Below are 26,870 nucleotides of genomic sequence, written 5' to 3'. Positions count from 1 at the left end.
AGTGCTCAGGTGACTAAGCCTTCAAGGGCAGGTGTGGTGGCCGAGGGACAGAGAAGCCTGAGCCCTGGGGGGACTCCTGGAAAAGCCAGAGCACTCCAAAGCTGTGACGCTTAAGGACCTCCCCTAAATAATGACACATGCCATTCCCCTCTTCTACACGGTGGAAAGTTCTGTGAGCCGAAGACTTACAGATTTCCAAGTCAGTAACAGGAGAGGCCCCGTGTCCATCCCTGCCCGCCCTCCCCAGAGCCATTGGTTGGTCATTTCTGGTCCCCAGTCTCAGTGTTCCTTCCACCTGACCTATCCCACGACAGCCACGTCTCACTTGCCGCTCAGAGGCGATCTGCTCTGTTCGTTTCACCTGTGACTTTGAAGCGACGAAGGCTTTTCCGTTTGTAGCAGAGTTAGTCGCTCGAAACCCCTGAATCAGAAGGCAGAAATAGCAGGGTGGCCAGCGAGGAAGAGATTCTCGCAAGAAGTAACGTAAGAGCCGCTGTTTTAAACACTTTCTCTTAATTCCCTCTGCCTCGAGTGACATTCAAGGTGATCCAAAGTATACTCGCTTTTCCTGGTCCATGCTAATCTTTATTAGTCTGTGGATTAATTTTTTTTTTATCACGCAAGCATCCAACTACATACAAAAACGCCCTTCCCACGCCATATGGGGGGGAGAAAGGCCCCATCGTACACCCTCTGCAAATGTTTGCTTAGCTAGTCTTGTCTGCTTGTGCCATAAAACCGAGGAAGCCTTCTTGCTGGCACCATAGAAACTGGGCACAGTCCTTTGACCAAATTCAGTAATCTTGGTTCATATAACCGGCCCCTGAATGCGCCATTGTTTCTGGGGAAAAGGCCACCACGCGCGTACCGTATTTCTTCGATTTCAGACACATTGTCTTTCCCACTTTAACTCCTCTGAGGTCGGACTGCCTCTTACAAGTGAGGCGCCTGGGGGGCTCAGTCAGTTAAGCGTCCGATTCTTGGCTTGGGCTCAGGTCTTGTTCTCACGGTCCGCGGGTTCGAGCCCCACGTCGGGCTCTGTGCTGACAGCTCGGGGCCTGGAGCCTGCTTCGGATTCTGTGTCTCCCTCTCTCTCTGCCCCTCCCCTGTTGCTCTCTGTCTCTCTCCCTCAAAAATAATCAGCATTTAAAAAAACAGACTACAGTACAGCGTAAACATGACTTTTTTATGCACCGGGAACCAAAAGGTCCACTTGACTGGCTTTTGGTGACGGTCGCTGTATTGCTGTGGCCCGGAACTGACCAGAGGTCCTCCGAGGTGTGCCTGTGTTCACTCATTCCTATTTGTTCGTCCAGCAAATATTTACTGAATGCCTGTAGTGCTTTGCTGATGTCCTGGTGCAGAGCCCGCCCCCCTGAAACTCTTCAGTCTCCCCCCCCCCCCCCGAGATCAGCAGGAAGCCCCACACCAGCCCTTGGCCTCAGCCACACCCGCTCAAGAGTGTGGGATGGAGAGTCAGTCTGCCACGATGTTCCTGCCGCCGAATTTTAGCAGAAAGAGCCCCTTCCTAACATCCTATCACGTGTTGACACGCTGCCCACAGGAAGGGGATCTTAGGTGCTTCATCCGGGTTCAGGTTCCTGAGAGAGAGAAGCTCATTGGTTCAGCTTGAGTCACATGTTCTCTTCTAATCCAATCAGCCATGGCTGTCGGGGGGTGGGGTTACATGTCCTAATCCAATCAGCCATGGCCTGGGGGGGGGTGGTGTGGTCACCTGGTAGAGGAAGACTTGGAAGGATAATAATGTAAGTGAGCAGACACCCAGACAGCTAGGCTACCACAGGCAAAGGCACAGCAGAGTCACTCTACGTCCTTCAGCTTTAATTTCCTTGTCTGGCTCTCTTATCAGAAGTGTCTAAACAACTAGACCAATGAGAAGTGAAATTCAGAGGACCCAGACGGACCCTCCGAACCAAAAAATTCCACTTCCCGCTTCTTGCCCAATTCTGGAAGTTCTTCTCCTAGGACCCAAAGACTTTTCTCTTTAGTAAATGACAACAATTTAAACGCAAAGGCGCTTAAAAGAGGCAAAACAACCGAGAGACTAATTTATACTAAAGTGTGGATGTCTGATAGCGACGGTCCCACCCCAAGAACAGGGTTTTGCAACAGGAGAGCTTAGAGCAGTGGATGCTGAAGAAGGAGACAGGTGCATCAAGGGACTGGGAACAGAGACTAGAACCGGGATGCTGGGGACACCAGAGACATACTTCCCCGGGTAAAAGTGTTGCCGACCCCAGTTGGGATTCGTGTCGTCCTTAAGTGCATGTTAAAGGTGACCCATCTGGCCTTTTGGTCCAGCCTGGCGGTGGCTGCCATTCCAGAGGGTCTGCCCATCGTCGTCACGGTTACGCTGGTCCTGGGGGTGCTGCGGATGGCCAAGAAGCGGGTCATTGTGAAGAAGTTACCGATCGTGGAGACGTTAGGTGAGGGACTCCGCTGGCTGAATTCCTGCAAACGGGATCGGATGGGTGGGAGTTCCGCCTGGGTGTTTCATCGGCCTGAGAGGTGATGGTGATGATTCCTCTTTGCCATCAACTGGGGTTTTCTCGTGCCAGGTTGCTGCAGTGTTATCTGCTCCGATAAGACAGGGACTCTGACGGCCAACGAAATGACGGTCACCCAGCTGGTAACGTCCGATGGGCTCCACGCCGAGGTGAGCCCCGTGCCGATTTACCCGGTTCCAGCCAAAGGTCTGCCCTGCCAGCCCCTTTCCTTCGTGAAGAAAGCACACGGAACCTTCTAGCAAGCAATAAGGAAGAAACAAACACGGGTGGTTGTATGGTTTCCCTGCCACCCACAGCAGCAAGGAACGTGACCGAGTTAAGGGAGCCACCTTTATGTTTTCACAATTACCTTTTAGTCATAAGCACATTATGTAACGTAGAAGTTAAAAACACGGTTACCCATAATCCCCTGTGAGAAACTGATTGTGACGGTCCCTTGGGGTTTTTCGGTCTCCCTCCTGTACCTCTGGCACAGTTATAAGCTCCCGGAACATGCAGTTTTGTTTCCTGCTTCCCCCCCCACAACCCCAAACCTTCCAGATTAAGGGGCTCTCTTCTGTGCTATTACTTTGTTTTCTTAACCATACTTTTCCCTGGCTCCTGAATAGCCCATGGAATCAGCTTGTTGCAATTCCTTTGTTTTTAATTCTAATTTTTGAGAGAGCGCGGGAGCAGAGGAGGGGCCCCGAGAGAGGGAGGCAGGGTCCGAAGTGGGTTCCGCCCAGGGAGCGGAAAGCCCGAAGTGGGGCTCGAACTCACGAGCTGCCAGATCATGACCTGAGTCGCAGTCAGATGCCCAACCGACTGAGCCGCCCCCCCCCCGCCCCGGGCGCCCCAAGCTTAGAGAAGTTTCGAAAGCATGGCACTTAGTGAGGTTTTCTGGTTAACACACGGTCTGCAGGGACCATTCTCCTGCTTGCAGCCTCGTTGGTGGGTAGGATTATGTCCTTGGGGTGGGTCTCCCAGAAAAGAGATGAGGGGACAACCGGGGGCGTGTATTACTGACACGTGGTGACATCCTCTCTGTGGCTTTGCCCTGCAGGTCAGCGGAGTTGGCTATAACGGCAAAGGGACTGTGTGTCTGTTACCCTCAAAGGAGGTCGTTAAGGAGTTTAACAACGTCTCGGTGGGGAAATTAGTAGAGGTGAGTGTCAAAGCCCCACGGGTGGAAACAGACATTTAAAAGGAGCTGATGGTTATTCTCTCAGAAGGGAGGAACAATCGATGGCTCCTGGTTACTGGACCAACCAGGTGTTGGTGACCATTGGGCTTCCCGCCCCGCCCCCGCCAGGGGTCAGGTGTCCCAGGGGCCCAGAAATAGGTGGGAACACCGGAAGTAAGAGAGAGCTGGAGCCCTCCCTACTCCTCCCTACCTGCTGGACGGGCTTTAAAGAGGTGCCTGCAGAGGGTTGGTGTTCATTGAACGCCAGACAATGAGCCTGTTTAATTGTCGACATGAGTTGTATTAGCCAGACTCACGCCTCCCACACACCCAGTGCCCTCCGAGGTGTGAACTGAGCCGCTGTCTTCTAGAATTTGTTGTGAGCTGTGAAGGTCCCGCCTCACTGGTGCCACTTAACTATCCCAGCACCCCTTCGAGGCCGAGGTCCGTCCTGCGATCTCAGTGCGCAGATTAAGAAACGGGCTCAGAGAGGTGATGTGCGTGCCCAGGAGGGAGGGAGCTGGGATTCACCCCCATGCGCTTTTCGTGTGTTTGCTTCTATTATTTTCATTGTCTTTTTAAATTGAGAGTGACGGGCCTGTACCCCAAAATTCTCCCCTTAAAAAAATTTTTTTACATTTATTTATTTTTGAGACACAGAGAGAGACAGAGCACAAGTGGGAGAGGGGCAGAGAAAGAGGGAGACACAGAATCCGAAGCAGGCTCCGGGTCTGAGCTGTCAGCACAGAGCCCGACGCGGGGCTCAAACTCACAAGCCATGGGATCATGACCTGAGCCGAAGTCGGACGCTCAACCGACTGAGCCACCCAGGCACCCCAGAATTCCCTGCTTTAAATTAAGCATACGGTTCAGTGGTTTTAGCACCTTCACAGAGCTGTACTGCCACATCTAATTTCAGGACACTGTCACCCCAAGCAGGAACCCCGTACCCATCAGGGGGCCACTCTTATCACCCCAGCCTCCCCACCATCCGGCCTGTGACAGCCAGGGTTCAGCAGAGTCAGTAGATGTTCACTGTGTTTATTTTGAAGAACGGGGACTGGGATGTATTTTAAAGAGTACGTCTTGCCCCTCACGCCCACCCCGGGCCTCGCCCCCCAAATGGGTCAAGCCTGCAGCGTGTGGCTTTTTCACATGCCCGAGTAGAGTTAACTGCAGCTCTTCCAAAATCCCGCCTTTCAGGCAGGCTGTGTGGCCAACAACGCCATCATCAGAAAAAACGCCGTGATGGGGCAGCCCACGGAAGGCGCCCTGATCGCCCTGGCAATGAAGGTAGGGACCCTTTGATGGTCTACACCGGGAGGGCTTCCGCTGGGGGCTGGATGAGGGGCGGAATTCGGGCGCCTGTCTGAGCAAATGAGGAGTGGAGAAGCTTAGTAACAGTGGAGAGAGCGGCCCCGGACATCCTTAGGCTGTCGCCGGCTGGTGGAGGCGATGGGCTCTGAGATGCTGTGTGCTCCTGGAACATTCTGCAGGCCTCTAACCCTTCCCGACCATCCCACAAGAATCCTGGGGCATCCCGTGGCTCAGACCCCACGGAGGTGCTGGGGAGACAGAGGAATGACCCACCTGGTGGCCCCCGAGCTCCCGTGCAGGAAGACCCCTTCCTTTTAGTGCGTTTGACGGATCGCAGGGCTCCGTGGTCAGACCCTGAGTCTGTGACTTTGCAGAAATGCCCCCATTCTGTGCCCAGAGCTAGGCGGGGAGCCGCTGCCCCGGGTGTTGAGGGGTGGGCGGTGGGCGGGCCGGGTACCTGCTCCGCCTTGGGCACAAACAGGAGGCCTGATCACACCCCTCCCCAGAGGGACCCAGGCCCACCTCGGGGTGCCTGTCCTGCACCAGCTGACCCCCGCCTCCTCCTCAGCCCCTCTGCCCCTTCCTCCTGCTGCCTCTGGTGCTGGGGCCCCTCTGTCCTTCCTCCCACGGCTGCCTCGGGCTCTCCCTTCAGGTTTACTTCCCTTCCCTCGCTCATCCAGGCCCCCAGGACGGCTTTGCCGTCCGTCTGTTCCCCTGTCCCTCCCCCGACAGCGCAGGGCCTGCTTGGGATTCTCTCTCTCCCTCTCCCCTACTGTCTCTGTGTCTGTCTCTCTCTCAAAATAAATAAACTTAAAACAGAAAGTCCCTATAACTGTAAACAAGCTATGTTAAGAAACTGTTACACTCAGGGAAGAAAATTCTTTCCAGGATGACAGTCATACCGACTAGACCTTACTGCCTCTTCCGAGAGGGCCCCAGCTGGCCCTGTTCAACCGCAGGCTGCCGTCCGGGACGGGGACAGTGGCCCGACTGTCCCAGCAGGAGAGAACCCCGGTGTGGGGTCTCCACCCCTGCTCCCGCCGCCTGCCTCCCGTGCAGCCCAGAGAGGACCGATGTTCCAGAACCCCCTCTCCTTTACGGGTCACGATTTACTCTTCCGTGGGCGGGAACCAGTAGGGGAGCCTGGTGACAGCTGACATGTATGAAGTGCCTCCCGTGACCGTGTGGCAGGCTCGGTGCTCGGCGCTCTGTGTTTATCATGTCCGTCCTCAAACCCGTCTCAGGGTCGAGGTCAGTGGTTCTGAACCATTTCTCCACTGTCACGCCCTTGCTAGCTTCCCCGCAGTGGCTGAAATAAAGGACTGCCACCTGAGTGCCTGAAACAGCAGGAATTTACTCTGTCACGGTTCCCGAAGCTGGAGGTCTGAAAGGAAGGTGTGGGCAGCGCCCTGGTCCCCTCCCCTCCAACTGTGACCAGTCATGCCGTGAGCTCCTTGGCTCACGGACACGTCTTCACGTGGCCCTGTCCCCTTCGTCCAAGGACCACCCGTCTTATCGGATCTGGACACACGCGAACGACCTCATCTTAACTTGGTTCCACCCCCCGAGACCCTGTTTCCAAACAAGACCACGTTCGCAGACACTGAGGGGTTAGGGCGTCGACGCGTCTTTTGGAGGGATGCAGGGTCATTCACAAGACCTTCCCGAAGAGCCTTTTCGGGCATTTCTTTCGTTCCTGATCAGTCCCCATGAGATTTAATCCCACAGATAGACTCTCTGTCCGGGTACTGTATGGATAAAGGAGTAGATTTTTGCCTCCTCAGAACCCATTTTCTCCTGTTGGGGGCGGGGGGGGTGCATGGGATGCATGGGTTGGGACTGGTATACAGCTGGGGAAACTGAGGCTCAGAGATGTCAAGTAACTGGCCCGGGAACGGTCCGCGAATGTCAGGCCTGGCAAGGACCCCGGGCTGTGACAGCAACCCACCCCGCTAAGCGGGGCTTCTTTGGGGGGAAACTGCTACCTCTTTGAGTCTGGAACATTCCTCCTGGAGGGGAGCCCACGGGCTTTTGTTTCTGAGCACGTTTTGGCCAGAAGCTGTCGCCAGGACCAGCTGGCCCTGCCCCTGGAACAAGAGATGAGACTTTTTTTTTTTTTTTCCCGGGTGGGACTTTTGAAAGCAAATGGCCTTTCTCTGTGAGCTAAACACTGGGATTCCTTACCTACCGGAAATGGTTTGACGAATGAATAACGGAGGTGGCCTGAGCTTTGCAGCGAGGCTGGCTCAGGATGACTCACGAGAAGCGTGGCATTTGCTTTTCCTAGATGGGCTTGGCTGATGTTAAAGATTCCTACGTGAGAAAAAAGGAGATTCCGTTCAGCTCGGAGCAGAGGTGGATGGCAGTGAAATGCAGCCCCAAGACTGTGGTGAGTTTTCTTCTCTGCCCCTTCCCACCCTCTCCCCTGCACCCCGAAGGAAGCAGAATACAGGTGTCAAGGAGGAAAGCTGAGCGCTCCCAGCTGCTTCCACGGAGGGTCAAATACAGGACCGTCGGGCTGATGGCACTCAGACCTTTGATCATTTGGCATCTCCTGCCGAGATTTTGGTCCGAAACGGTGGTTCTCAAGGCGGGCTTCCCAGACCAGTGGCATCCCCCGGGGAGTCGGTTAAAAATGCAGCTTCTCTGGATGTCAATTTTTTAAAAATTGAAAATAGAATTTAAAACAAAATGCAGATTCCCAGGCTCCACCCGGAACCCCTGAGTCCGAAATCTCGGGAGCGGGAGCTGGTAGTCACCTGTGCGTGCGGGGAGTTTTGACGTGGGCTCCCACCGTTAGCAGCAAACCCTCTTGCTAACTTGGAGGTCCCTTCTTAACATCTTTGTGCTGAGTTCTTTACAAGTATGAGTGCCTCAGATCGTCAGCAGGTGGGGACAGCCCTTCCGCCCTGCGGGGGACCAGGAGGCGCATCCCAGCACCCACCCCAGATGGTGTGAACGGCGAGCTCACGTGTCATTCGTGCGCGCCCACAGATACACCCTTGCGCTCACCTTCACATCTTTTTTTTCTCCCCAAAGACCCTGGTAATATATTCTCACTGAAATAGATTCTAGAAACGTGCCTTAAAAACAGAAGCACCGTATAATCCCGCCCTTCGTGTCTCCCGACCCAAGGCAGCCCCCCTGCACGGTCTGGGATGGGACCTTTGAGGTCCTAAACATGCAGAGAGCGACGTACGGGGTGGTAGTTTTGAAACTAGGTCGTGCTGTGTGTGGGGTTTGTAATCTGCTCTCTCCCCTTTCAGCGATGTCTCAGGCATCTTTCCGTATCGGTTCACACAAGCTCATCCCCCCGCCCGCCGTGAGCTTTCAGGCGCCATGCTAATGCTGGGGACGGTGTGGCCTGGGCTGTCGCAACGCCTTCCGCGTGGAGCTTACCATCCGCAGGAGACCGAGCTTAACGAACACAGAGGAGAATGGTTTGGGGCTCCGTGAGCTCCGTGCAGGGGTGAACAAAACAGAAAGGGGGCCTGCCCTCGGGAGGCGCCAGTCCCAGTGGAAATAGACGTCCCGCAGTCAGTCACGCACATAAAGGCCTAACGGCGGCTGGGGTGTGGCTGATGACACGCATGGGATGCTCTCGGCGACGTTAGCAGGGCACCTGATGCACAGAGAGGCTGCGGATCAAGTTCTCCAAGGAGAACTTCTCTTTTCCTTTTCTTCTTTCCCAAGGACCAGGAAGACATTTACTTCATGAAGGGGGCCTTCGAAGAGGTGATTAATCACTGTACCTCGTACAACAACGGAGGCCTCTCCCTGCCCCTGACGCCCCAGCAGACAGCCTTGTGTCAGCACGAGGAAAAGAGGATGGGGTCGCTCGGCCTGCGGGGTTGGTACCTCTCGTCCCCAGCGCCGCGCTTCAAGGGTGCAGCATTGACCTTCCGGGTCAACGGCCACGTGAAAGGCAGAGAGGCCCCCCCCCCCGCCCCGCCCCCGGCCCACCTCTGCCACCGTGTGACACCCGCTAGTCCAGACGCGGCGCCTGTGGGTTTCCCGACGCGTGACTGAGGCGCCCCAGAAACGCTGATTTTCCCGATTGGTCGTCCTGCCCGTCGACCACGGTCAGGAAAACCCAAAGCTCTTTCGCACCAAGGCAGACGTTTCCAGTCTCCTGCATCGGGGATGCCGCCTTCCCCGATGAGCTGGACACTCGGGTTTCCCACAGTGCCTGTCTGTTTTCAGAGAAGCGCTCTGGAACCCGTGGGTTCCCTCCGGGGAAAGCGAGAAGCCTGGGGCCGGGTGTCAGTTGCCTTGGGTTTTCCCTGCGGGAAACAGACGTTGTAAATTGCTAGCAGCTTGCTGATAAGGGGGCCAGGCGAGGCGAGGCTGAGACAGAGCCTGGCAGGGCGGGGAGGGGAGCTTGGGGAAAGGGAGGCTTGGCACCCGCAGCCCTGGCACCTGTACCAATGCTCCACGCACCGAAACAGAGTCAAGGCCGGGACGAGCTCCCAGACAGAGTCCTCCCACCCCTGGGGCCCGCGGGGGACCTCCCACGGCTCTCGGTGTCTCCTCAGTGCTGGCCCTGGCTTCCGGACCCGAGCTGGGGAGGCTGACTTTTCTGGGTCTCGTTGGAATCATCGATCCTCCGAGGGCCGGCGTGAAGGAAGTGGTGCAGGTTCTCCGCCAGTCGGGCGTGTCCGTGACGATGATAACGGGAGATGCTCTGGAGACCGCCTCTGCTATAGGTGAGTGGGGTGCGGTGGGCGCCGGGCCGGGAGGGGTCCCCTCCCGCGGGGCTGCTCCTGCGGGTTAACCCGCCCCCACCCACCTGCTGTGAGCTCGCAGAGACCCTGAGGTTCATGGGCCGGCGCTCCCCCGACAGAGACGGCTGTCTCTAAAGTGTCGGCAGGTGCCCCGAAGGGGGCAGAGCCGTCCGCGGGCTCCTCAGCCGTGACCTCACCGCCTCTTCCCAGACAGCATCTGCCTGTGTCCGGGTTCTGGTCTGGTTCTGTGTGCCCCGGGCGGGTCACTGAACCACCCTGGCCTCCGGGCTCTTCTCCCACAGGGGGCCAGCCACCCCCCACCCCCCCACCACTTCTCGTTCTTCTTATTCACGTGATTGGTTCTCCCTGCTCTGTCTCAAGGCACCCGGCGCTGTGAAAAAATCAGACTCTAGAATCAGACAAAACCACGTCAGGTCCCAGCATCGCCGCTCGGCAGCTCTGGGACCTGGGGGAGGTCACTCCCCTCCGTTTCCTCATCGTTAAAGCAGGGACAATAAGGCCTTAGTTCTGTGGATGGAACTGGGATCATGTCGCGTAGCAGGTGCTCGGTGGGGGGGTCGTCGTCGCGGCTCTGCTGTACTCGTGGTCTGCGGCCCAGGCGGGGCCTGATGTCAGGCAGGGGGAGTGAGGGGCGGGAGCGGGCCCTCAGAGCAGGCTCTTTGCACCTCGCAGGAAGGAGTATTGGCCTGTGCAATGGGAAGCTGAAAGCCATGTCCGGGGAGGAGGTGGAGAGCACGGGGCAGGACGAGCTGGCTGGCTGTGTCGGGAAGGTGGGGTCCTCCCAGGGGGCTCGGCGGGGCGGGGTGGGGGGGGGGAGTTGCAGCCCCAAGTTCACGGACTCTTCTCCGCCTCTGCGTCCAGGTTTCTGTCTTCTTCAGGACCAGCCCAAAGCACAAGCTCAAAATCATAAAGGTAAGCTGTGTGCCTCATGCGTCTGTTGGGGTCAGTCCAGGGCGGTGGCTCTGCCCCCGGGGGGAGGTCCTGGGTCCAAGCTGGCAGGAGCGTTGGCCGTCCTCAAGACGTGCTTCTTTCTCTAGGCCCGGGACGGCTGCACCAGGCGGTGCCTTTGCCCAGCCCCCGGGGAGGGGAGAACGGGCTGTCCTTGGCCACGTACAGCAAAAGCAGGAGCAGGAATTGGGTGGTGCGGAGGGCAAACTAAAAAGCAGGCAGTCTCTGTGAGTCGAGCGCTCTGGCATTATTCTTGTTACCGAACTCCAGGCCTCAGTTTCCCAGTCTGTAAACCGGGGTTGTATGGATGACGTCAGCCAACTCACAAGGCTAGTGAGAGGATTCCAGGAGGCCGGGCCGTGTGGCTCTTGGCGCAGCACCTGGCACATGGCGGGTGCCCGGTGGAGACCGGATGTGATTTTCTGCCTGTGCCCGGGGGAGGGCGCTGCTGGTGCGCTGGGTCTCCTCCCCGGAAGCGCTTTGAAAATGAGCTCTAGGGGCGCCTGGGTGGCTCGGTCGCTTAAGCATCCAGCTTCAGCTTAGGTCGTGATCTCACAGTTCAGGAGGTCGAGCCCCACATCGGGCTGTCTGCCGTCAGCCCAGAGCCTGCTTTGGATCCTCCGTCTCCCTCTCTCTCTGCCCCTCCCTTGCTTGCACGCACGCGCTCTCGCTCTCTCTCCCAATAAATTTTAAAAAAGAGAGAAAGAAAAGGTGTTCTTTAGCTCTGTGCTGTTTTATTCTTCGTGCTGTTTGGGGGGCTTTAGTTCTAGGGAGGAAACCTCCATGCAAGTCATTCCTAAGACTTACTTAATCCCATGGGGCACTGCGTGGTTTCAGGGGTAAGTTGTGGACTTTTGTTTGTTACTGGAGAACACGAATGAGCCTTCACTCACCTCCTCTTTCCAAAGGCTTTGCAGGAGTCGGGGGCAGTCGTGGCCATGACGGGGGACGGGGTGAACGACGCGGTCGCCCTGAAGTCTGCGGACATTGGGATCGCCATGGGGCAGACAGGGACAGATGTCAGCAAAGAGGCTGCCAACGTGATCCTGGTGGATGATGACTTCTCGGCCATCATGTGAGTGGCTCCGTGGCTGGTTTTCAGCGGCAGAAATGCCCGCGGTGACCCGCTGCCCCCCTTGGGACATGCCCCCCTCACAGTCTGAGGGTGCATCCGACGGGCGAGCCGGGGTCAGGTGCACAGACGGAGGCAGGCTCCGATGTGTCGGCCGCAGCACCGTCTGTGGGGAAACCCTAGGCCACCCTGACTGCCGACAGCAAGGGGAGGAGTGCCACGAAGCCACGAAACATCATGTTTTGGGGAACGTTTTAAAGATGGAGAAATGCTCACATTGTGGGGTTAAGTGAAAAACGCTAAGAGTGAGCATGTGTGGCTGGAGGGCCATGTTTGTGCGGATGCGTATGTTTCATGCGCTGAAAGCGACGAGCGACAGGGCAGGAGCGTCTAATTGTTGGCCCTCGTGTGATCGCAAGCTCCCGAGATTGCAAAACACCTGGTTTCTTGTTTCCCTTTTCTCTGTTTTCTTAACAAGCTTGCCTTCCCTCTAGCTCTGATTTTAATTCGTTCTAATCGAGACTTTATTCATAATCGATTGTAATAATTGGGGGTGGCACGGAAGTTTTCTTAAGCCTGCTATCAGAACTCTCAAACAAAATTGAAGTTGGGTGCGATTTTTGACTTTATGGAGGAGTCTTGTCTTTGTAAATGGATTGACTCCTTAGCCCCCTTCCCCCTTAGTTAAAAAAAAAAAAAAAAAAAAGTCCTGAGATGCAGTTAATAAATAACTCCGTAATTTTAGTTCTTTTGCAAAAAAAAAAAAAAAAAAAAAAAATTAGAAAAAAAAGGGTTAGGCAGTTTTCTGCATTTGTGACTCAAGATCAAGGTTTTTAAAGGACTTTTACGGTTTTCTGAACAGACTGAGGATGTTTTTCAGCCTCCTAATTCTCTCCGCCCCCCCCCCCCCCCCCGGAACGCACCACCCCCCTGGGGCGAAGTAGCAGGTTTGATCGGTCTTGCTGTGCCTGTCTTCCAGATGCATCTCTGGGTTGCAGTCAGTGCTTCCCAAGTCCCGGGTGAGGGCGGGGTCCCTGGGCTCAGGCGGGAGAATAATCTATGGTCTTCGTACAGAGGGTGATCATGGCCTGCGGTCCGGGCCCCCGCGGCGGGTGGTGCTGGTCGGGCCACCGTCCTCCTGTACCTCTCTGTCCTGGAGCCGCCAGGGGGGGAAGGGGAAGGGGCGCCTGCGTGCGAGGCCACCTCGCTCCCTCCCACGGCTGCCGGAGGTGCCCGGACGCTCCCAGCGGGCCCTCTGTGAAGAAACGCTCTGTCCTCTTGCAGGAACGCGGTGGAGGAAGGCAAGGGGATTTTTCATAACATCAAAAACTTCGTGCGGTTTCAGCTGAGCACGTAAGTCAAGGCCGGCGTCTCCGAGGGCCGTCGGGCTGCGCGTGCGTCCGGCGTGCAGCCATCGACGGTGCCCCGGTGTGTGCCCCGCAGGAGCATCTCGGCCCTGAGCCTCATCACTCTGTCCACCGTGTGCGACCTGCCCAGCCCGCTCAACGCCATGCAGATCCTGTGGATCAACATCATCATGGACGGGCCACCGGCGCAGAGGTGAGGCGCCAGGCTGTCCGCGAGGCTCCACCGCCCGCCCACTCTGCCGCCTCGGGTCCCTTGCACCGAGTACGGGACACCGTCCCCGGGTGTCCTGCAAAGCCGGAGTGTGGCGCACTGCGGGGAAGACAGCCAGCGGGATGCCCTGGGCATAGAAGGAAGCACCTGCATGGGCAGCCGGGGCGGGCGGCGGAGGGGGGGGATGTGCTCCCTGGGTGACTCCACGCCTCAGTCCCCACTTGGGAGATGTCCTCCGTGATCGCTCTAACAGCAGCCCCCGGGCTCTCCCTCCTTACCCTGCTTTATTTGTCCCTAGAGGAGAAAATACGTATGTCCTTGTTTATCTGATGATGACCCGTTTCCCCTACGGCAAGGTTTTTGTTCCTTGTAGCATTTCCCGGCTCCCGGGACGGTGCTGGGCACACAGTAGGTGGTCGGCGAGTTAGTTGCTGGGTGGATGGGTGAGAAGGGAGGGTGAGGGTAGCTGAACAGGCAGGAGGAAGAACCACCTTCGGAGTCAGGGAGCCAGACGTCCAGGAACAAGCGAGGCACTGGGTTCGAGCACACAGTACATGCTGTTGTTGATTATATATGTGTGTGTGTGATATAAATGTGATACATATATGTCACCATGAATTATCACAGTTGTCGCCGCTGAGGGCAGGAGTCCCGCTTTGTCCCTCCAGGCCCAGGGGGAGGTCCCTCTTCACACGCTGGGAGCAGGGCCGGGAGGGAAGTTGGCCGCAGCCGTCTCTGCAGCCGGCTTCCTCCTCGGTGCCCCGCGTTCCGTCTTCCGCTGGTCTAGCCCCAGTCCTGCTGTTGCGCAGTCGGCTGAAGGCAGGTCCCGGGGCGCGGTGTCTGGACCTCGTTTCTCCAGCCTGCTGGGTGTCCCCTTGTAATGGAAGCTGTGCGATCATGAGGGGTGACCCAGAGTGGCTCCAGGACGGTAGTGTGGTCGGCTTGGGGGTGGTTTTCCTCCGCCGTGCTCAGGGACGGGTGTGTGGCTGCCCCTGGGGCCCAGGCCGGTGGGGTGGGTGGTGGGGACCCTCGAAGGAGTTAGGGCGAGGGCAGAGGATGTGAGGGGCGGGCTTCCAGCAAGGACGGAGAAGTCCCCCTAAGAGTGGGACCAGACTGAGCTCCTGCAGACGACCTGGGGGCACTTGGCCAAAGCCCCCTCTTTGCTGTGTCTTCGGGGCTGACCTGAGAGCCTCTACAGCTTCAGCACTTTAAGTGTCCTCGCGGTTTATGTCAAGGTTCCCCTGTCTTGTTCCGAGCAGCTTGGGGGTAGAGCCGGTTGACAAAGATGCCCTCCGACAGCCACCGCGGAACGTCAAGGACACGATTCTCGGCAAAGCCCTGATCCTGAAAATCCTCCTGTCGGCTGCTGTCATCATCAGCGGGACCCTCTTTATCTTCTGGAAAGAGGTGGGGCAAGTTCGCACTGGCTCGGCCTGTATTCGCTAAGCCCCTGTGGTGGGAGCCTCTTGGCGGTGCAGCAAGCACCGGGGATGGTCCCCGCCCGGGCGCGTGGGGCTCCGGCTCTGACTGGGGAGACAGGTGCACATACAGGGGGCTGTCCCTGAGGGGGGGGCGGGGGACCAGGAGCTAACTTTGCAGAGGTGGGGACAAGGCGGAAGGACAGGAAGCCCCCCCGGCAGGGAAAAGAAGTCATTTTGTTCTAAAAGGGACCCGATGCCCCTGCCGCTTTCTATGGTCACCAGGAAACAATTTGCAATCTATTAGAAGGAAGTCCGTCGTATTCCCTGGAGGTGATTATTTGAGGGAGCTTAGGGGCCACCTTTCGGTGGCTCCAGGGGCCCCCGTGCTGACACGCGGTGCTCTCGGTGGAGACCCAGGCAAGTGGGGGCGGGACACGGGACCACCGCAGATTCTGTTTTTCCCCAGCCCCGCCCCCCAGAGGAGGGGCCTTGCGTTTTCCCCAGTTCTCACCTGCCCGGGAAGGTGGTGTGGCCGCCCGTGTCCAGCCTGTGCTCCACCTGCGGGAAGGGGACCCAGGCCCTCCTGTGCCAGCACGGTGGGCCTCGGTGTGGGGGGCCCCCCAGGGGCTCTGGAGTCAGGCTCCAACTCACGCCACCCCGGCCAGGGCGTCTGCGGGGAACCCTGGGACAGTCATAAGCTCGGGCAGGAAGGATCCGCCTCCCCTCAGGCAGGGAAAGTTCTCACCTTGGCTCCAGGCCAGGCCCGGGAGGAGACCTGCCTCAGGTCCCTACAGCAGCACCAGGGAGGGTGTGCGTCCTCTGTCCGTGACACTCAGTGGATGCAGCTATAGCCCTGTCCTGTCCCAGGAGGCAATGTCACCTGCTGCAGGAAGGGACGCTCCCTTTACCTGTGCAGGGTTTCAGCTCGGGGGGGGGGAGGAAGGGATGGGGGGTGGTCGTGAGACACCCCCCTTACTCCAGCCCAGGGGGCGGTCGTGATCAGTTCCTAGCAGAGCTGCTCTCTGCTGGGCGGTCCAGGCCCCTCGAGTTCCTGCTCCCTCCGTGCTCATCATCACGAGAAGCACCCCCCTTCCCGGGGGCCCACCCACCCTGCGCTCCTCTGTGTTCCAGATCCCCGCAGACAAGGCGAGCACCCCGCGTACCACGACCATGACCTTCACCTGCTTTGTGTTCTTCGACCTCTTCAACGCCTTGACCTGCCGCTCTCAGGTGAGCCCTGGGCTGCCCTCCCCTCCCTTCCTGGCGGGACCCAGTCGCTCTCTCGGGGACGAATGGTGCGGCCGCGGCCCGAGTAGGCCTCTGTAAGCATCGCCCTCTGAGCCGTGGCTTGTGACCCGGCTGACACGTGCCCTTCTCCTCCCACAGACCAAGCTGATATTTGAGATGGGCTTTCTGCGGAACCCCATGTTCCTGTACTCGGTGCTGGGCTCCATTCTGGGCCAGCTGGCCGTGATTTACATCCCGCCCCTGCAGAAGATCTTCCAGACGGAGAACCTGGGTGCCCTCGGTGAGTGGGCGGGGACGTGAGGGGTCAGCAGAGGCCGGTGCCTAGGCGCCGACACGCGGTGTTCCAGGTGCGAAGTCCCTGCGTGTGCCCGGCCGGCCGCACGGGGTGGGAGGGCGATGTGATGGGGTCATGGAGTACACGGGGAAGCAGAGGATGAGGCATCTCCACCGGGAGGGCCACCGAGGGCAGAAGGGGACACGGCCTCCCGGCCCCCCTGTCCCAGGGCTGGCGGCTCGGAGCGATGCAGCAAGGCCCGGGGGCTGCGCCATGGCGGGTCACAGTCCCGGCTCATTCTGCCCCTGCTGGCAGGGGGCTCGTGGGTCTTGGGCACCCGCTGACCCCAAGACAGGGAGCAGGCCACCCAGCAGCTCGGGCTAAACACAACATGATTCAATGACCGCAGCCGTCCAGGGCCCCGAGCGCACCTGCCCCGGAGTGGAATCCTGGGGCTCCCCTGCCTCCCCGCCCAGGCGGACGCGATTCCAGCCTTTTCTTTGTGAGCTGCCTGGGGTGACTGGCCGCCTTTGCCTGAAGCTAACAGAGCACACAAGTGGGAGGAGGGGAGGGGTGGGGGGAGGAGGGTACCTGAGCAACGGCAGTGACCGGAGCCACTTACGTGGTGGGAGCCAGCAGGTGGGGAGGCCCGCGTAGGTCATGGCCACAGGTCATGACACGGTCGGGTCTGAGGTGCTGGACACGACTGCTCGGAGCACGAGGCCGGGATGGGGGGGTGTCTGCCCTCAGGATGGATGGGGGAGGGTCCTGTTACTGCCGGAGGGGGTAGTGCACCCCCACCCCAGTCCTGAGCCCCCTGGAAGGACGGGGTGGTCCTGTGGAGCTGCACGGACATGCGTCCCTCCCGGGAGGGGAAGTCCTGGTCCTCGGCTCCCGGGTCCTTGCCCCTCACCTCTGGGCTCTCTGCGACCAAAGCGGAGACGTAGGGAAGGGAGCCTCAGGGTGGCACCGTGCACTCTGACCCCCATTTTCTTTTCACCCTTTTGCAGACTTGTTGCTTTTAACCGCACTGGCTTCATCCGTGTTCATTTTGTCAGAGCTGCTCAAACTATGCGAAAAGTTCTGTTCCAGAGCCGAGAAAGCCCAGGTTCACCAGGAAGATGCATAGCAGCCCCCACCTGCGTCCAACCCCTCAATAATCTATATTTTTATCTGACTGTGGCCCTCCCCTTGCCCCCCTCCCGAGGCACGCTTTTAGGACACCGTGCGGTAGGTCCCTCACCTGATCTGCTTCTTGGGAAACCGGCAGGAAGCCTGGGCCCGGGCCCGCGTCCACCCCAACCTCTCCGGCTGAGCTCTGGAGACCGCACGGCAACACCTTGCTATTTATTAAATCACAGTGATTTTTCTTAACCGCGTCTGCCCACGTATTTGTGCCACAGCAGCCCCCGCACGAGGAAGAGGCCTCGTGTCCCCAACCGTAAAGTGGGGGGCTTTGTACCCTTTTGTTAAGGGCTCTGCAGGCGCCTGGTAAGTAGTTTTCCTACGGGTGGCCCCGGGGGGATCCCCACGCAGCTGTTCGTTCACGACCCACCGCATCTGGGGCGAGAGAGAGTCATGCCCCGGTGGCCTCAGCGAAGGCCTGGCCTTTTCCCTCTGGAACCGGGCCCGGGGTGCTTGCCAGCCCCCTGAGCGTGAGCCCCCGGGGCCGGTCTTACAACAGGCCTGCCCGCCCAGCTCCAAAATGCAGAGCCCACAGGGGGCAGGAACCGGCCACGCAGACCCAGCCGTGGAGCCCTAGCTTTCGTGAAATAAGGCCACGGCTGTAACCCCGCCCCCGCCCCCCAGTTATTAGCCTTTTCCAGAGAAACCCAACCAACAGGAGGGGGAGGGAATAGAGACTTGTTTTAACAAAGTGACTCACGCGACTGTCGGGCTGGTCCGTCCCCTGTGTTCGGGCAGGCGGGGTCTCCCGGGCAGCTCCAGGCAGAGACAGGCTCCCCTCCTCCTCCGGGATCCCGGGCCCTTCTCTTAAGCCTTTAAGGGACTGGATGAGGCTCACCCGCCCTCTGAAGGCAACCCGCTCTCTTCAAAGTTTACCGATATAAATGTTAATCACCCCCCCAGAGAAACAGAGCTCACGGGAACATCTAGACTACTGTTTGGCCCCACGGCCGGGCGAAATTGACCCACAAAATAACCCTCACACCAGCCACGGTGGTGGTGAGGCCAGCCGTCTGGGCCAGGCCAGGGTGAGGGAAGTCAGAGTGGACCCCTGCAGCTGCCAGGCAGAGTTCCAATTCCTTGCAAGTAGGATTTACGGCCTGGGTTGCACTGTCCTCTGAAGCCCCCACACGTGACCCCACAGCTAAATGAGGACACGCACATGTGCCGGGCCCGCAGAAACACGATCGAGAGGGCTGCCTGGAGGGGGAGGCCACTCGCACAAGGATGGTACCCGCCCAGCAGCTGCCAACCCGTGATGACCCCTCAGAGAGACAGGCCGACAACCTGCCCCGCGCACAAGCCTGTGCACAGCTCAACTCTGAGTCAGGACGCGTCCAAGCAACGTGCTTCCCCTTCAAAAATAATCAAGACCCACCCCGGCCGACTGATACTTAGACTGCGACATCAGAAAGTACCCTTCACCCCTATTTCTACCGTCCACGATAGCCCGAGGTAGACTGCACATTAAGAGATGAAATAAACAAGTGCTAAAGCAAAACAAATAAAAACAAGACACAACGCCAACCATCAAGTCCAATGAATACGTCAGACTACACGCATCTTTTCATCAAAATACAGAAGACTTAGCTGGATTTCCACTTGTAAAACACCCACCCATCAACAGCAAGGGGACATTCACCAAAATACACAGAGGAAAGAGCAGAGATCAGTGAAGTCAAAGACACGGGTAGAAATCAAAAGCTCGTTCTTTGAAAATACCAATAAGATCGCCAGTCTTGCTGGGGCGCCTGGGTGGCTCAGTCGGTTGAGCATCCGACTTCGGCTCAGGTCACGATCTCGCCGTCCGTGAGTTCGAGCCCCGCGTCAGGCTCTGGGCTGATGGCTCAGAGCCTGGAGCCTACTTCCGATTCTGCGTTTCCCTCTCTCTCTGCCCCTCCCCCGTTCATGCTCTGTCTCTCTCTCTCAAAAATAAATAAATGTTAAAAAAAAAAAATTAAAAAAAAAAGATCGCCAGTCTTGCTAAAGGTTTACCAAAGGGAGACACACATGACCTCTGTTAGGAACGGAGGTGGTCTATCATGAGAGCCCCCTCCAGTGAATTCACAAGTTAGAGGAAATGAACCAGTTCCTTGAAAACCACAAGCTACTAACTCGCACTGAAAAGGCAGGAACCCGAGTAATCCTAGAACGTGTGAGGACAGGGATGTAGTTAAAACCGATCCCCCAAAAAAGAAACCTTGCGACTTCTGACACCAATCCAGAAGCAAGTTAATGAAGAAAAGATGGTCATTTCAGCTAATGGTGTGGGGACAGACATCTGCGGCCGAGAAAAGCCACCCTTGACTCAGACCTCATGCCCGCCACACAAATGAACTCGAGACACAGGCCAAAACAGAAAAACGGGGCAGAAGAATCCTTGGGATCCCGGGTTAGGCAGAGTTCTTAGACATGACCCCACAAGACCACCCCTAAAAGGTAAGAAAATTTGAGAAAATACCCTGTAGGGGAATTACTGGATCACACAGTAATTCTATTTTTAACTTTGTGAGGAACCAAAGAGAACAAAAATGCTCATTCAAAAAGATATATACAGGGGCGCCTGGGTGGCTCAGTCGGTTAAGTGTCCGACTTCAGCTCAAGTCATGATCTCACAGTCTGTGAGTTCGAGCCTCGTGTCGGGCTCTGTGCTGACAGCTCAGAGCCTGGAACCTGCTGTGGATTCTGTGTCTCCCTCTCTCTCTGCCCCTCCCCTGCTCATGCTCTGTCTCTCTCTGTCTCAAAAAATAAATAAAAAACATTAAAAAAAAAAAAGATATATACAACCCTATGTTTACTGCAGCATTATTTACAATAGCTGAGATACGAATCAGCCCCAATGTCCTTCGGTCGATGAATGGATCAAGATGTGGGGTACACACACACACACACACACACACACATACTGCAAGATTACTCAGCCATAAAAAGAATGAAATCTTGCCATTTGCAGCAACACGGGTGCCTAGAGAGTATAACGCTAAGTGAAATAAGCCAGACAAAGACACGTGTCCTATGATTTCGCGCCTAAGTGCAGTCAAAACCAAACAAACGAATGAACAAAGAACAAAAGAGACAAACCAAAAGTCAGGCTCTTAACTCCAGAGAACAAACTGATGTCACCGGAGGGTGGGGAGGGCGGGGAAATGGGTGGAACAGGTGAAGGGGATTATGGGTAAGGACTTACCATGAGGCACACGGGGTGCCGTACAGAAGTGCTGAGTCACCATCTTGTACACATGCAACTGACATCACTCTGCAATCCAACTATACTGGAATTAAAAAAAAAATTTAGGTACAGACCTTAAAGAACTCCAAGAAATATAGAGAATTGTTGAATCATTGTGTTGTATACCTGCAACTAACCTACCATGGTAAATGAGGCTTCAATAAAAAAAAAAAAAAAAAAAGTTTTTTTAATCCAGGAAAAAAACTAACTGGATTCCACCAAAAGTGAAAGCATTTTGCCCATGAAAGTCACTAGTGGAGAGAATTAAAAAAAAAAAAAAAAAAGACTGGAAAATACGTATTTTCAAATCACAAACCCAACAATCGACGCTGATCCAAAATTAAAAAAAAAAAAATTAAAATTTAACAAAAAAAACAGAAAAAGGGCACAAGCTCTTAAGAGGGCATAAAGGCAGTAAATGCACCTCTCCGAATGGCTGAAAACACGCCAAGGACACTGAGGGCCGGCGAGGATGTGGGACAACCGGTGCCCGGATGTGTCACAGGGCAGGGAGGTACCACAGCCGCTCTGGAGAACAGGCTGATGGCGTCCCATCTGGTCAAACGCTTAGCCTGTGACCCAGCCTCGCCACTCTAGGCACAGACCCTCATGCCCACGGCAGCGTCACTCGGAAGAGCCGCATCTTACAACCACCCACGCCTCCTTCTGCCGACGAGCGGCCCCCCCACAGTGGAGGGCTCAGGAGCGTCCACGTCGCATCCAGGGTGGGTCCCCTGGGTATCACGCCGAGTGGCAGAAACCCGTCTTACTGGTGACGTATGGTACGGTTCCATTTACCTAACATCCTCGAAGTGACAAGGTGACAGAGCGGATGACAGGTTGTCAGGGGTCAGCGTTAGGAGGGCAGTACTGGAAGAGGGGGAGCAGGAAGGAGTTTGGGAGGCAAATGGGACAGTTCTGGATCGTGACGGTAGCGAGGGTCACGTCAATCTCTACACGTGATCAAGTTTCCCAGGACTGATGGCAGGGGTCCCCAAGACCACCGTCGGGCTCAGTGAGGATGACCAGAAACTCTGTTCTTGGAACACTGCCGGTCCACCCCGCGGCTGGCGCTGATGTGTATCCTCCCCCGTAACAAGCTTGACCAACAGTCTAACAGGTTTCGGTGAGTTCTGTCTCTTCAGCAAACTGTCCAACCTGAGGGCGGCTTGGGGGGCCCTCGGACCGCGGAGTGGGTGTCGGGAGGCTTGGGCAGACTTTGCCATCTGGAAGACTGTGCCCCTAGCCTTGAGTGTGCCTAAAAGCAGGGGCTTTGGAAAAACTGGCGGCATTCGAATAAGGTCTATGCGTCGTTGCTGATATCGTGCCGATGCCAGCGTCCTGCTTGGGTGGCTGTGCTCTGATGAGGGAAGATGTTTTCATTAGGCGAACCTGGGAGAGGAGTGCCCAGGAACTCTCAGCACCAGTTTTGCAGCCTCTAGGTCGATTCAAGTTACGTCAAAATACAGTTTATAAGAAAAAAAGACTCAGAAAAATCAAGCTAAAATATACCAGGCAAACTCCAAGTAATACACACAGCCACGTGACATCATTAACGGCAGGCAAGATTAAAATCGAAGCCAAAAGCATGAGGGAAGGCAGGGCAGGGAATTCAAGGAGATATATTCACCACTGAAAGTCCAACGGGCCTGGGCACAGGGCAACTCAACATCCACACTCACAGGGCACCGTACGGCAAATGTAGGAAGACACACAGGGAATTCATTCAGAGACTCTACCTGGTCACAGGGAAGGGCACAACTAAAACCACAATCCCAAGTAGACAGGACATAGGTGGCTCCCCTAATTACTATTTATTAAAACTGAAAGTGAACAGCCCCATTTGTAGGAAAATTCTCCAGCCCACAAACATTTTTAAACTCTTGGCTCCAAGTGGAAAGCTCTGAGTACGGGGGCGCCTGCGGGGGGCTCCGTCGGTTGAGCCTCCGACTTCGGCTCAGGTCGTACGATCTCACGGTTCGTGAGTTCGAGCCCCGCGTCGGGCCCTGTGCTGACAGCTCGGAGCCTGGAGCCTGCTTCGGATGCTGCGCCTCCCTCTGTCTGCCCCTCCCCTGTGTGTGTCTCTCTCTAAGAGAAATAAAGATTTAAAAAAGAAAATCTAGAAGCCAACCACGAACCCAGAACACATGTATCAGAGTCTATGCAGTATACCAAAGAAGGCAGAGCTCAAAGAGGAAAGTGATACCTCTATATATGCATTTACTTCCATTCTTCATGTAGGAACTTAACAATCGACTCAAACTGGAAAAAGAAACGAACAGCAGGAGATGCTATAAAAGCAAAATTAATTTAAAAGAAAAACAGAATTGCTACAACATAATGTAGGGAAAATGGAAGTAAAAAGCCACAGCTCAAAAGATTTCACGTAGTCTGGTCAAACGTACGTAAGTTAACTCGAAAACTTGCATAAGATGAAAAACTTACCAGGATATAAAAAATCGTCAGCATGGATTTTATTCTTAACCGACTGAGCCCCCCAGACGCCCCAGACTAACCTAGTTGCACACACACGTACTGAACCCAGTCCAACTGAATTCACACATTCGAAGCTTGGCAGTTTAAATACAAACCAGCTTGGGGTGCCTGGGTGGCTTAGTCGGTTAAGCGTCCGACTTCAGCTCAGGTCATGATCTCGCAGTGAGTTCGAGCCCCATGTCGGGCTCTGTGCTGACAGCTCGGAGCCTGGAGGCTGTGGATTCTGTGTCTCCCTCTCTCTCTGCCCCTCCCCTGCTCATGCTCTGTCTCTCTCTGTCTCAAAAATAAATAAAAACGTTAAAAAAAATTAAAGAAAAAATAAATACAACACTGCTCAGCAGCTAGAGCCCTACTGATTTGGGTTCCTTATTTAAAAGGGAAAACCTTTTTTTAACATTCACCATCTAGACGGAAACTTTTAACGTAATTACAGATGGATCCTTCCTTTACGTGGAGATGTATCTGAAAAGCACCCTGCTTCATGGTAAAAGGCCAGGTGCATTTCCATCAAAGTCAGGAATGGTGAGGGCCTATCACTGCTATTGAAGTTCTTAAAGAATTTGCTGATACAATTAAGAGAAAGAACAAAAGGCCTAGAAAGTGCAGAGTAGGGAAATTATCCTCATTTCCAGGTACACAATCGTTTACGATTGCATTCAACACGCTGTATGTACCTACCTCTCAAACTTGCACAGACTCCTGTATCCGTCAGATCTCAATAAGGCTGGAGGGAAAAAGAAGAAATCACAGGGGCCAAAACACTAAGCCTGGGGACTCCTTACAAAGGCCCACTCTCAGGTCCCTCCCCAGCCCTGCCATCTGCACCTCAGGAGGCTTTCTAGAGAATTCTGAGGCCCAAGGTTCAAAACCCCCAGACCACAGAATTCAGCAGGGTAGCTGGGGTACAAAACTAAGTAGAAAAATCAAGGGCTTTCCTATGTTTAAACAATCCTCAGGAGGAAAAAAAAAAAAATCCATATACAGTGCCGATACTAACGACAAAATCTACATCGCAAACTTCGACGTTCCCATCCTCGGGGACAGGAGGAAGCCACATGCGCCAGATGTCCGCCCTGCCTGTGCCAATCTACATTCGATGCGGTCTCCAAAATACAACCATCAAACTTTTTAGAAGGGTTACCAGCAGTTGGAGAAAATCACCAGGCAGGCATAGGGAGGAACATTCCAAAAGAAACCCGGAAGTCATCGGGGAACAGCTCTGGCATTTTTTATCATAAAACACCACGACTTAAACCATGAGGTAGAGACTCAAGTTCAAAGAGACACTCAGGTGATGAGACAGACAGAACTTCTAAGTCAGTGGGAGAGAAATGTACCACTTAACATAAAAGATACTGGAATTTATTTTGGGACAAGATAGAGGTACATTTGAAAATACATTTTGAATGGGGGCGCCTGGGTGGCTCCGGCTCTGGCTCAGGTCACGATCTCGCGGACTGTGGGTTCGAGCCCTGCGTCAGGCTCTGTGCTGACGGCTCGGAGCCTGGAGCCCGCTTGGGAGTCTGTGTCTCCCTCTCTCTCTGCCCCTCCCCTGCTCACACTCTCCCTCTGTCTCAAACATAAACAACACATTAAAAAAAAAAAAAACTTTAAATACATTTTGAATGGATCAAAAATTTAGAAGGAAAAATGCAAAGCGGAGGGGCAGCAGCAGACAACAGCATTTTTTTTTAAAATCACAGAGTGGGCAAAAACTTTCCAAGCATACCACAAATCTCAGAAGCCTTAAGGGGAAACGCTGGCTAAATGGGACAAAATGCGAAATTCACGTATAGAAAAATCAAGTCCGACAAACTGGAGAAAAATACTTGGCATGCAAGTCACCAGCTACTTTGCTTCGTTCCAAAAAGCACTCTTGCACATCAGCCAGAAGAAAACCGACAGCCTAGGACACCAGGAGGGCAGGACACAGACGGCTTTTGAAAAAATGAAGCTGAGACGTGATGAGGTCCACGAAAACGAAGTTTTAACACAGTGTCCACACCAACGCAGCAAACAGGTGCTCCCGTACGGCAGGGCTATAAAACCTCAAAAGAGGTTGGCTCATGTGTCAGCCTCTAAATTAAGAGGCATTTTTTGGATCCAACCATTCAACTTCTATGAGTTTCTTCTTCCCAGCAAAAATCACAGATGGGGAGACTCAGTGATCTCCACCAAAAAAAATTAGAGCGGGGGACACGCCGTCGCGGAAAACACAGTTACGCCGGGTGTGCAAGGAGTCCCCTCGTGGTTTTCTCATGAGTGGCTTTGCCTCTCGGGGAGGAAAAGAGCTGGACGGAGATGTAAGCCTGCGTGTTTCAAGCTTCCTTACCGTGTACACATCTGGCCGTTGTTTTAAGTAAAGGAAACGCGGTGGGGAAAAAACGAACAGTAGCCATGGTCGCACCACAAACGACATGCTTTTGCCTCCTCCTTCGAGCACCTTCTGGGGCCCTGATTGGTCTTCACTCAAGGGGAAACCACGGGTCCCCAATTCTTATTCCTATTGCACAAAAGAACCAACTCTTCATTCGTTAAGACCACATGCTTCCCAAGCCCGGTGGCGCGTGTGCAGAGAGCAGGTCTGTGTGCGCAGAGCCTCGCACCAAAAGAGGTCACCGGAAGGCTGAACGCCCCCCCACACCGACCCCAGGCTGCCGAGCGCCCGGAGGCGCCCGCCCTTCCTCCTGTGAGGGTGCCGTCTTGGGAGACAGACCCTGGGCTGTAATCTGAACTCTGAGGAGAATGAGCACAAGGAAGGAAAGCGGGCCGACAAAGTCTGACCCTCTCTGACAGCCATAAACAGAGGCAGCAGTGAAGGTATTTAAGGTACAGATACCAGCAGACCTGTTATTAGTGAGGTATGGAGTTGCACTGACAAAAAAAATGTTTTTTATATTTGCTCCTTTTTTTTTATTTTTTTTTTCAACGTTTATTTATTTTTGGGACAGAGAGAGAGAGCATGAACGGGGGAGGGGCAGAGAGAGAGGGAGACACAGAATCGGAAACAGGCTCCAGCCTCTGAGCCATCAGCCCAGAGCCTGACGCGGGGTTTGAACTCATGGACCGCGAGATCGTGACCTGGCTGAAGTCGGACGCTTAACCGACTGCGCCACCCAGGCGCCCCTATTTGCTCCTTTTTGAGAGAGACAGAGCGTGAGTGGGGGAGGGGCAGAGAGAGGGAGACACAGAATCGGAAGCAGGCTCCAGGCTCCGAGCTGTCGGCACAGAGCCCGACGCAGGGCTCGACCCCACGAACCTTGACATGGTGACCTGGGCTGAAGTCGGACGCCCGACCGACTGAGCCACCCAGGCGCCCCTAGTTTCCTTTCCGTGAAAGCAAATTCCTCAACAAACTGAAGGTGCAGAACCTACCTAACTCTTTGGACTTACAGTAATAAACAGAACTTACTACAGAGAGATCTGAGGATCCTAATGTCCTGTGCCTGGGATCCCAGCAGCTGAGAACAGCACACAACGTACCAGAGAAGCTTATTAAAAGCCGGCTTTTTTAAGCAGAATCAACAGTGACTAAGTCTGTGTCAGGCCGCTGTCCCTCTGCGCGCTGGCCTGAAACGCGCGTGCCTTCTAGTTTGCGAGGCCCTCCGCTCGGCCGGGGGGGAACTGCCGAGTGCAAAGTTGGAGGAGCCTCCTGGCAGCAAAAGCA

The 26,870-nt window shown here is 55.4% G+C and overlaps 1 protein-coding gene and 2 long non-coding RNA genes across 16 annotated transcripts in view; 1 reads left to right on the top strand and 2 right to left on the bottom strand.

The window, feature by feature from the left end:
• Positions 1-17,667, top strand: part of ATP2C2 (ATPase secretory pathway Ca2+ transporting 2) — a 60,430-nt gene extending 42,763 nt beyond the window's left edge. For both annotated transcript variants that reach the window (XM_053209964.1, XM_027076315.2), the window contains 16 exons: positions 2,323-2,447; positions 2,580-2,677; positions 3,571-3,672; positions 4,894-4,983; positions 7,295-7,396; positions 8,701-8,857; positions 9,543-9,713; positions 10,425-10,522; positions 10,614-10,664; positions 11,609-11,775; positions 13,057-13,125; positions 13,216-13,332; positions 14,610-14,757; positions 15,903-16,001; positions 16,158-16,299; positions 17,304-17,667. In XM_053209964.1, coding sequence (XP_053065939.1) covers positions 2,323-2,447; positions 2,580-2,677; positions 3,571-3,672; positions 4,894-4,983; positions 7,295-7,396; positions 8,701-8,857; positions 9,543-9,713; positions 10,425-10,522; positions 10,614-10,664; positions 11,609-11,775; positions 13,057-13,125; positions 13,216-13,332; positions 14,610-14,757; positions 15,903-16,001; positions 16,158-16,299; positions 17,304-17,422 — 1,855 coding nt within the window. In that variant the 3' untranslated portion in view covers positions 17,423-17,667. The remainder of the gene's footprint in view (positions 1-2,322; positions 2,448-2,579; positions 2,678-3,570; positions 3,673-4,893; positions 4,984-7,294; positions 7,397-8,700; positions 8,858-9,542; positions 9,714-10,424; positions 10,523-10,613; positions 10,665-11,608; positions 11,776-13,056; positions 13,126-13,215; positions 13,333-14,609; positions 14,758-15,902; positions 16,002-16,157; positions 16,300-17,303) is intronic.
• LOC113604375 (uncharacterized) lies at positions 5,765-8,662 on the bottom strand. The gene is made up of 5 exons (XR_003426285.2): positions 7,767-8,662; positions 7,542-7,653; positions 7,192-7,320; positions 6,993-7,094; positions 5,765-6,755 (listed from the first exon to the last, which is right to left on the bottom strand). It is a non-coding gene; the product is annotated as an uncharacterized LOC113604375 (long non-coding RNA).
• On the bottom strand, positions 13,380-26,857 carry LOC113604374 (uncharacterized). Of its 13 annotated transcripts, none has more exons than XR_008293430.1 (5): positions 26,616-26,857; positions 20,666-23,927; positions 15,517-17,636; positions 15,283-15,329; positions 13,380-14,747 (listed from the first exon to the last, which is right to left on the bottom strand). It is a non-coding gene; the product is annotated as an uncharacterized LOC113604374 (long non-coding RNA). The 13 variants fall into 13 exon arrangements; XR_008293434.1 differs by having other exon boundaries at positions 20,666-22,145; XR_008293436.1 differs by having other exon boundaries at positions 20,666-22,067.
• Positions 26,858-26,870: the final 13 nt, after the last annotated feature.

The sequence above is a fragment of the Acinonyx jubatus genome, chromosome E2 (assembly GCF_027475565.1).
Source record: "Acinonyx jubatus isolate Ajub_Pintada_27869175 chromosome E2, VMU_Ajub_asm_v1.0, whole genome shotgun sequence".
Classification (NCBI taxonomy): Eukaryota; Metazoa; Chordata; class Mammalia; order Carnivora; family Felidae; genus Acinonyx; species Acinonyx jubatus.
Note: the sequence above shows the minus strand (reverse complement) of the source record. Positions and strands in the feature narration are given on the sequence as shown.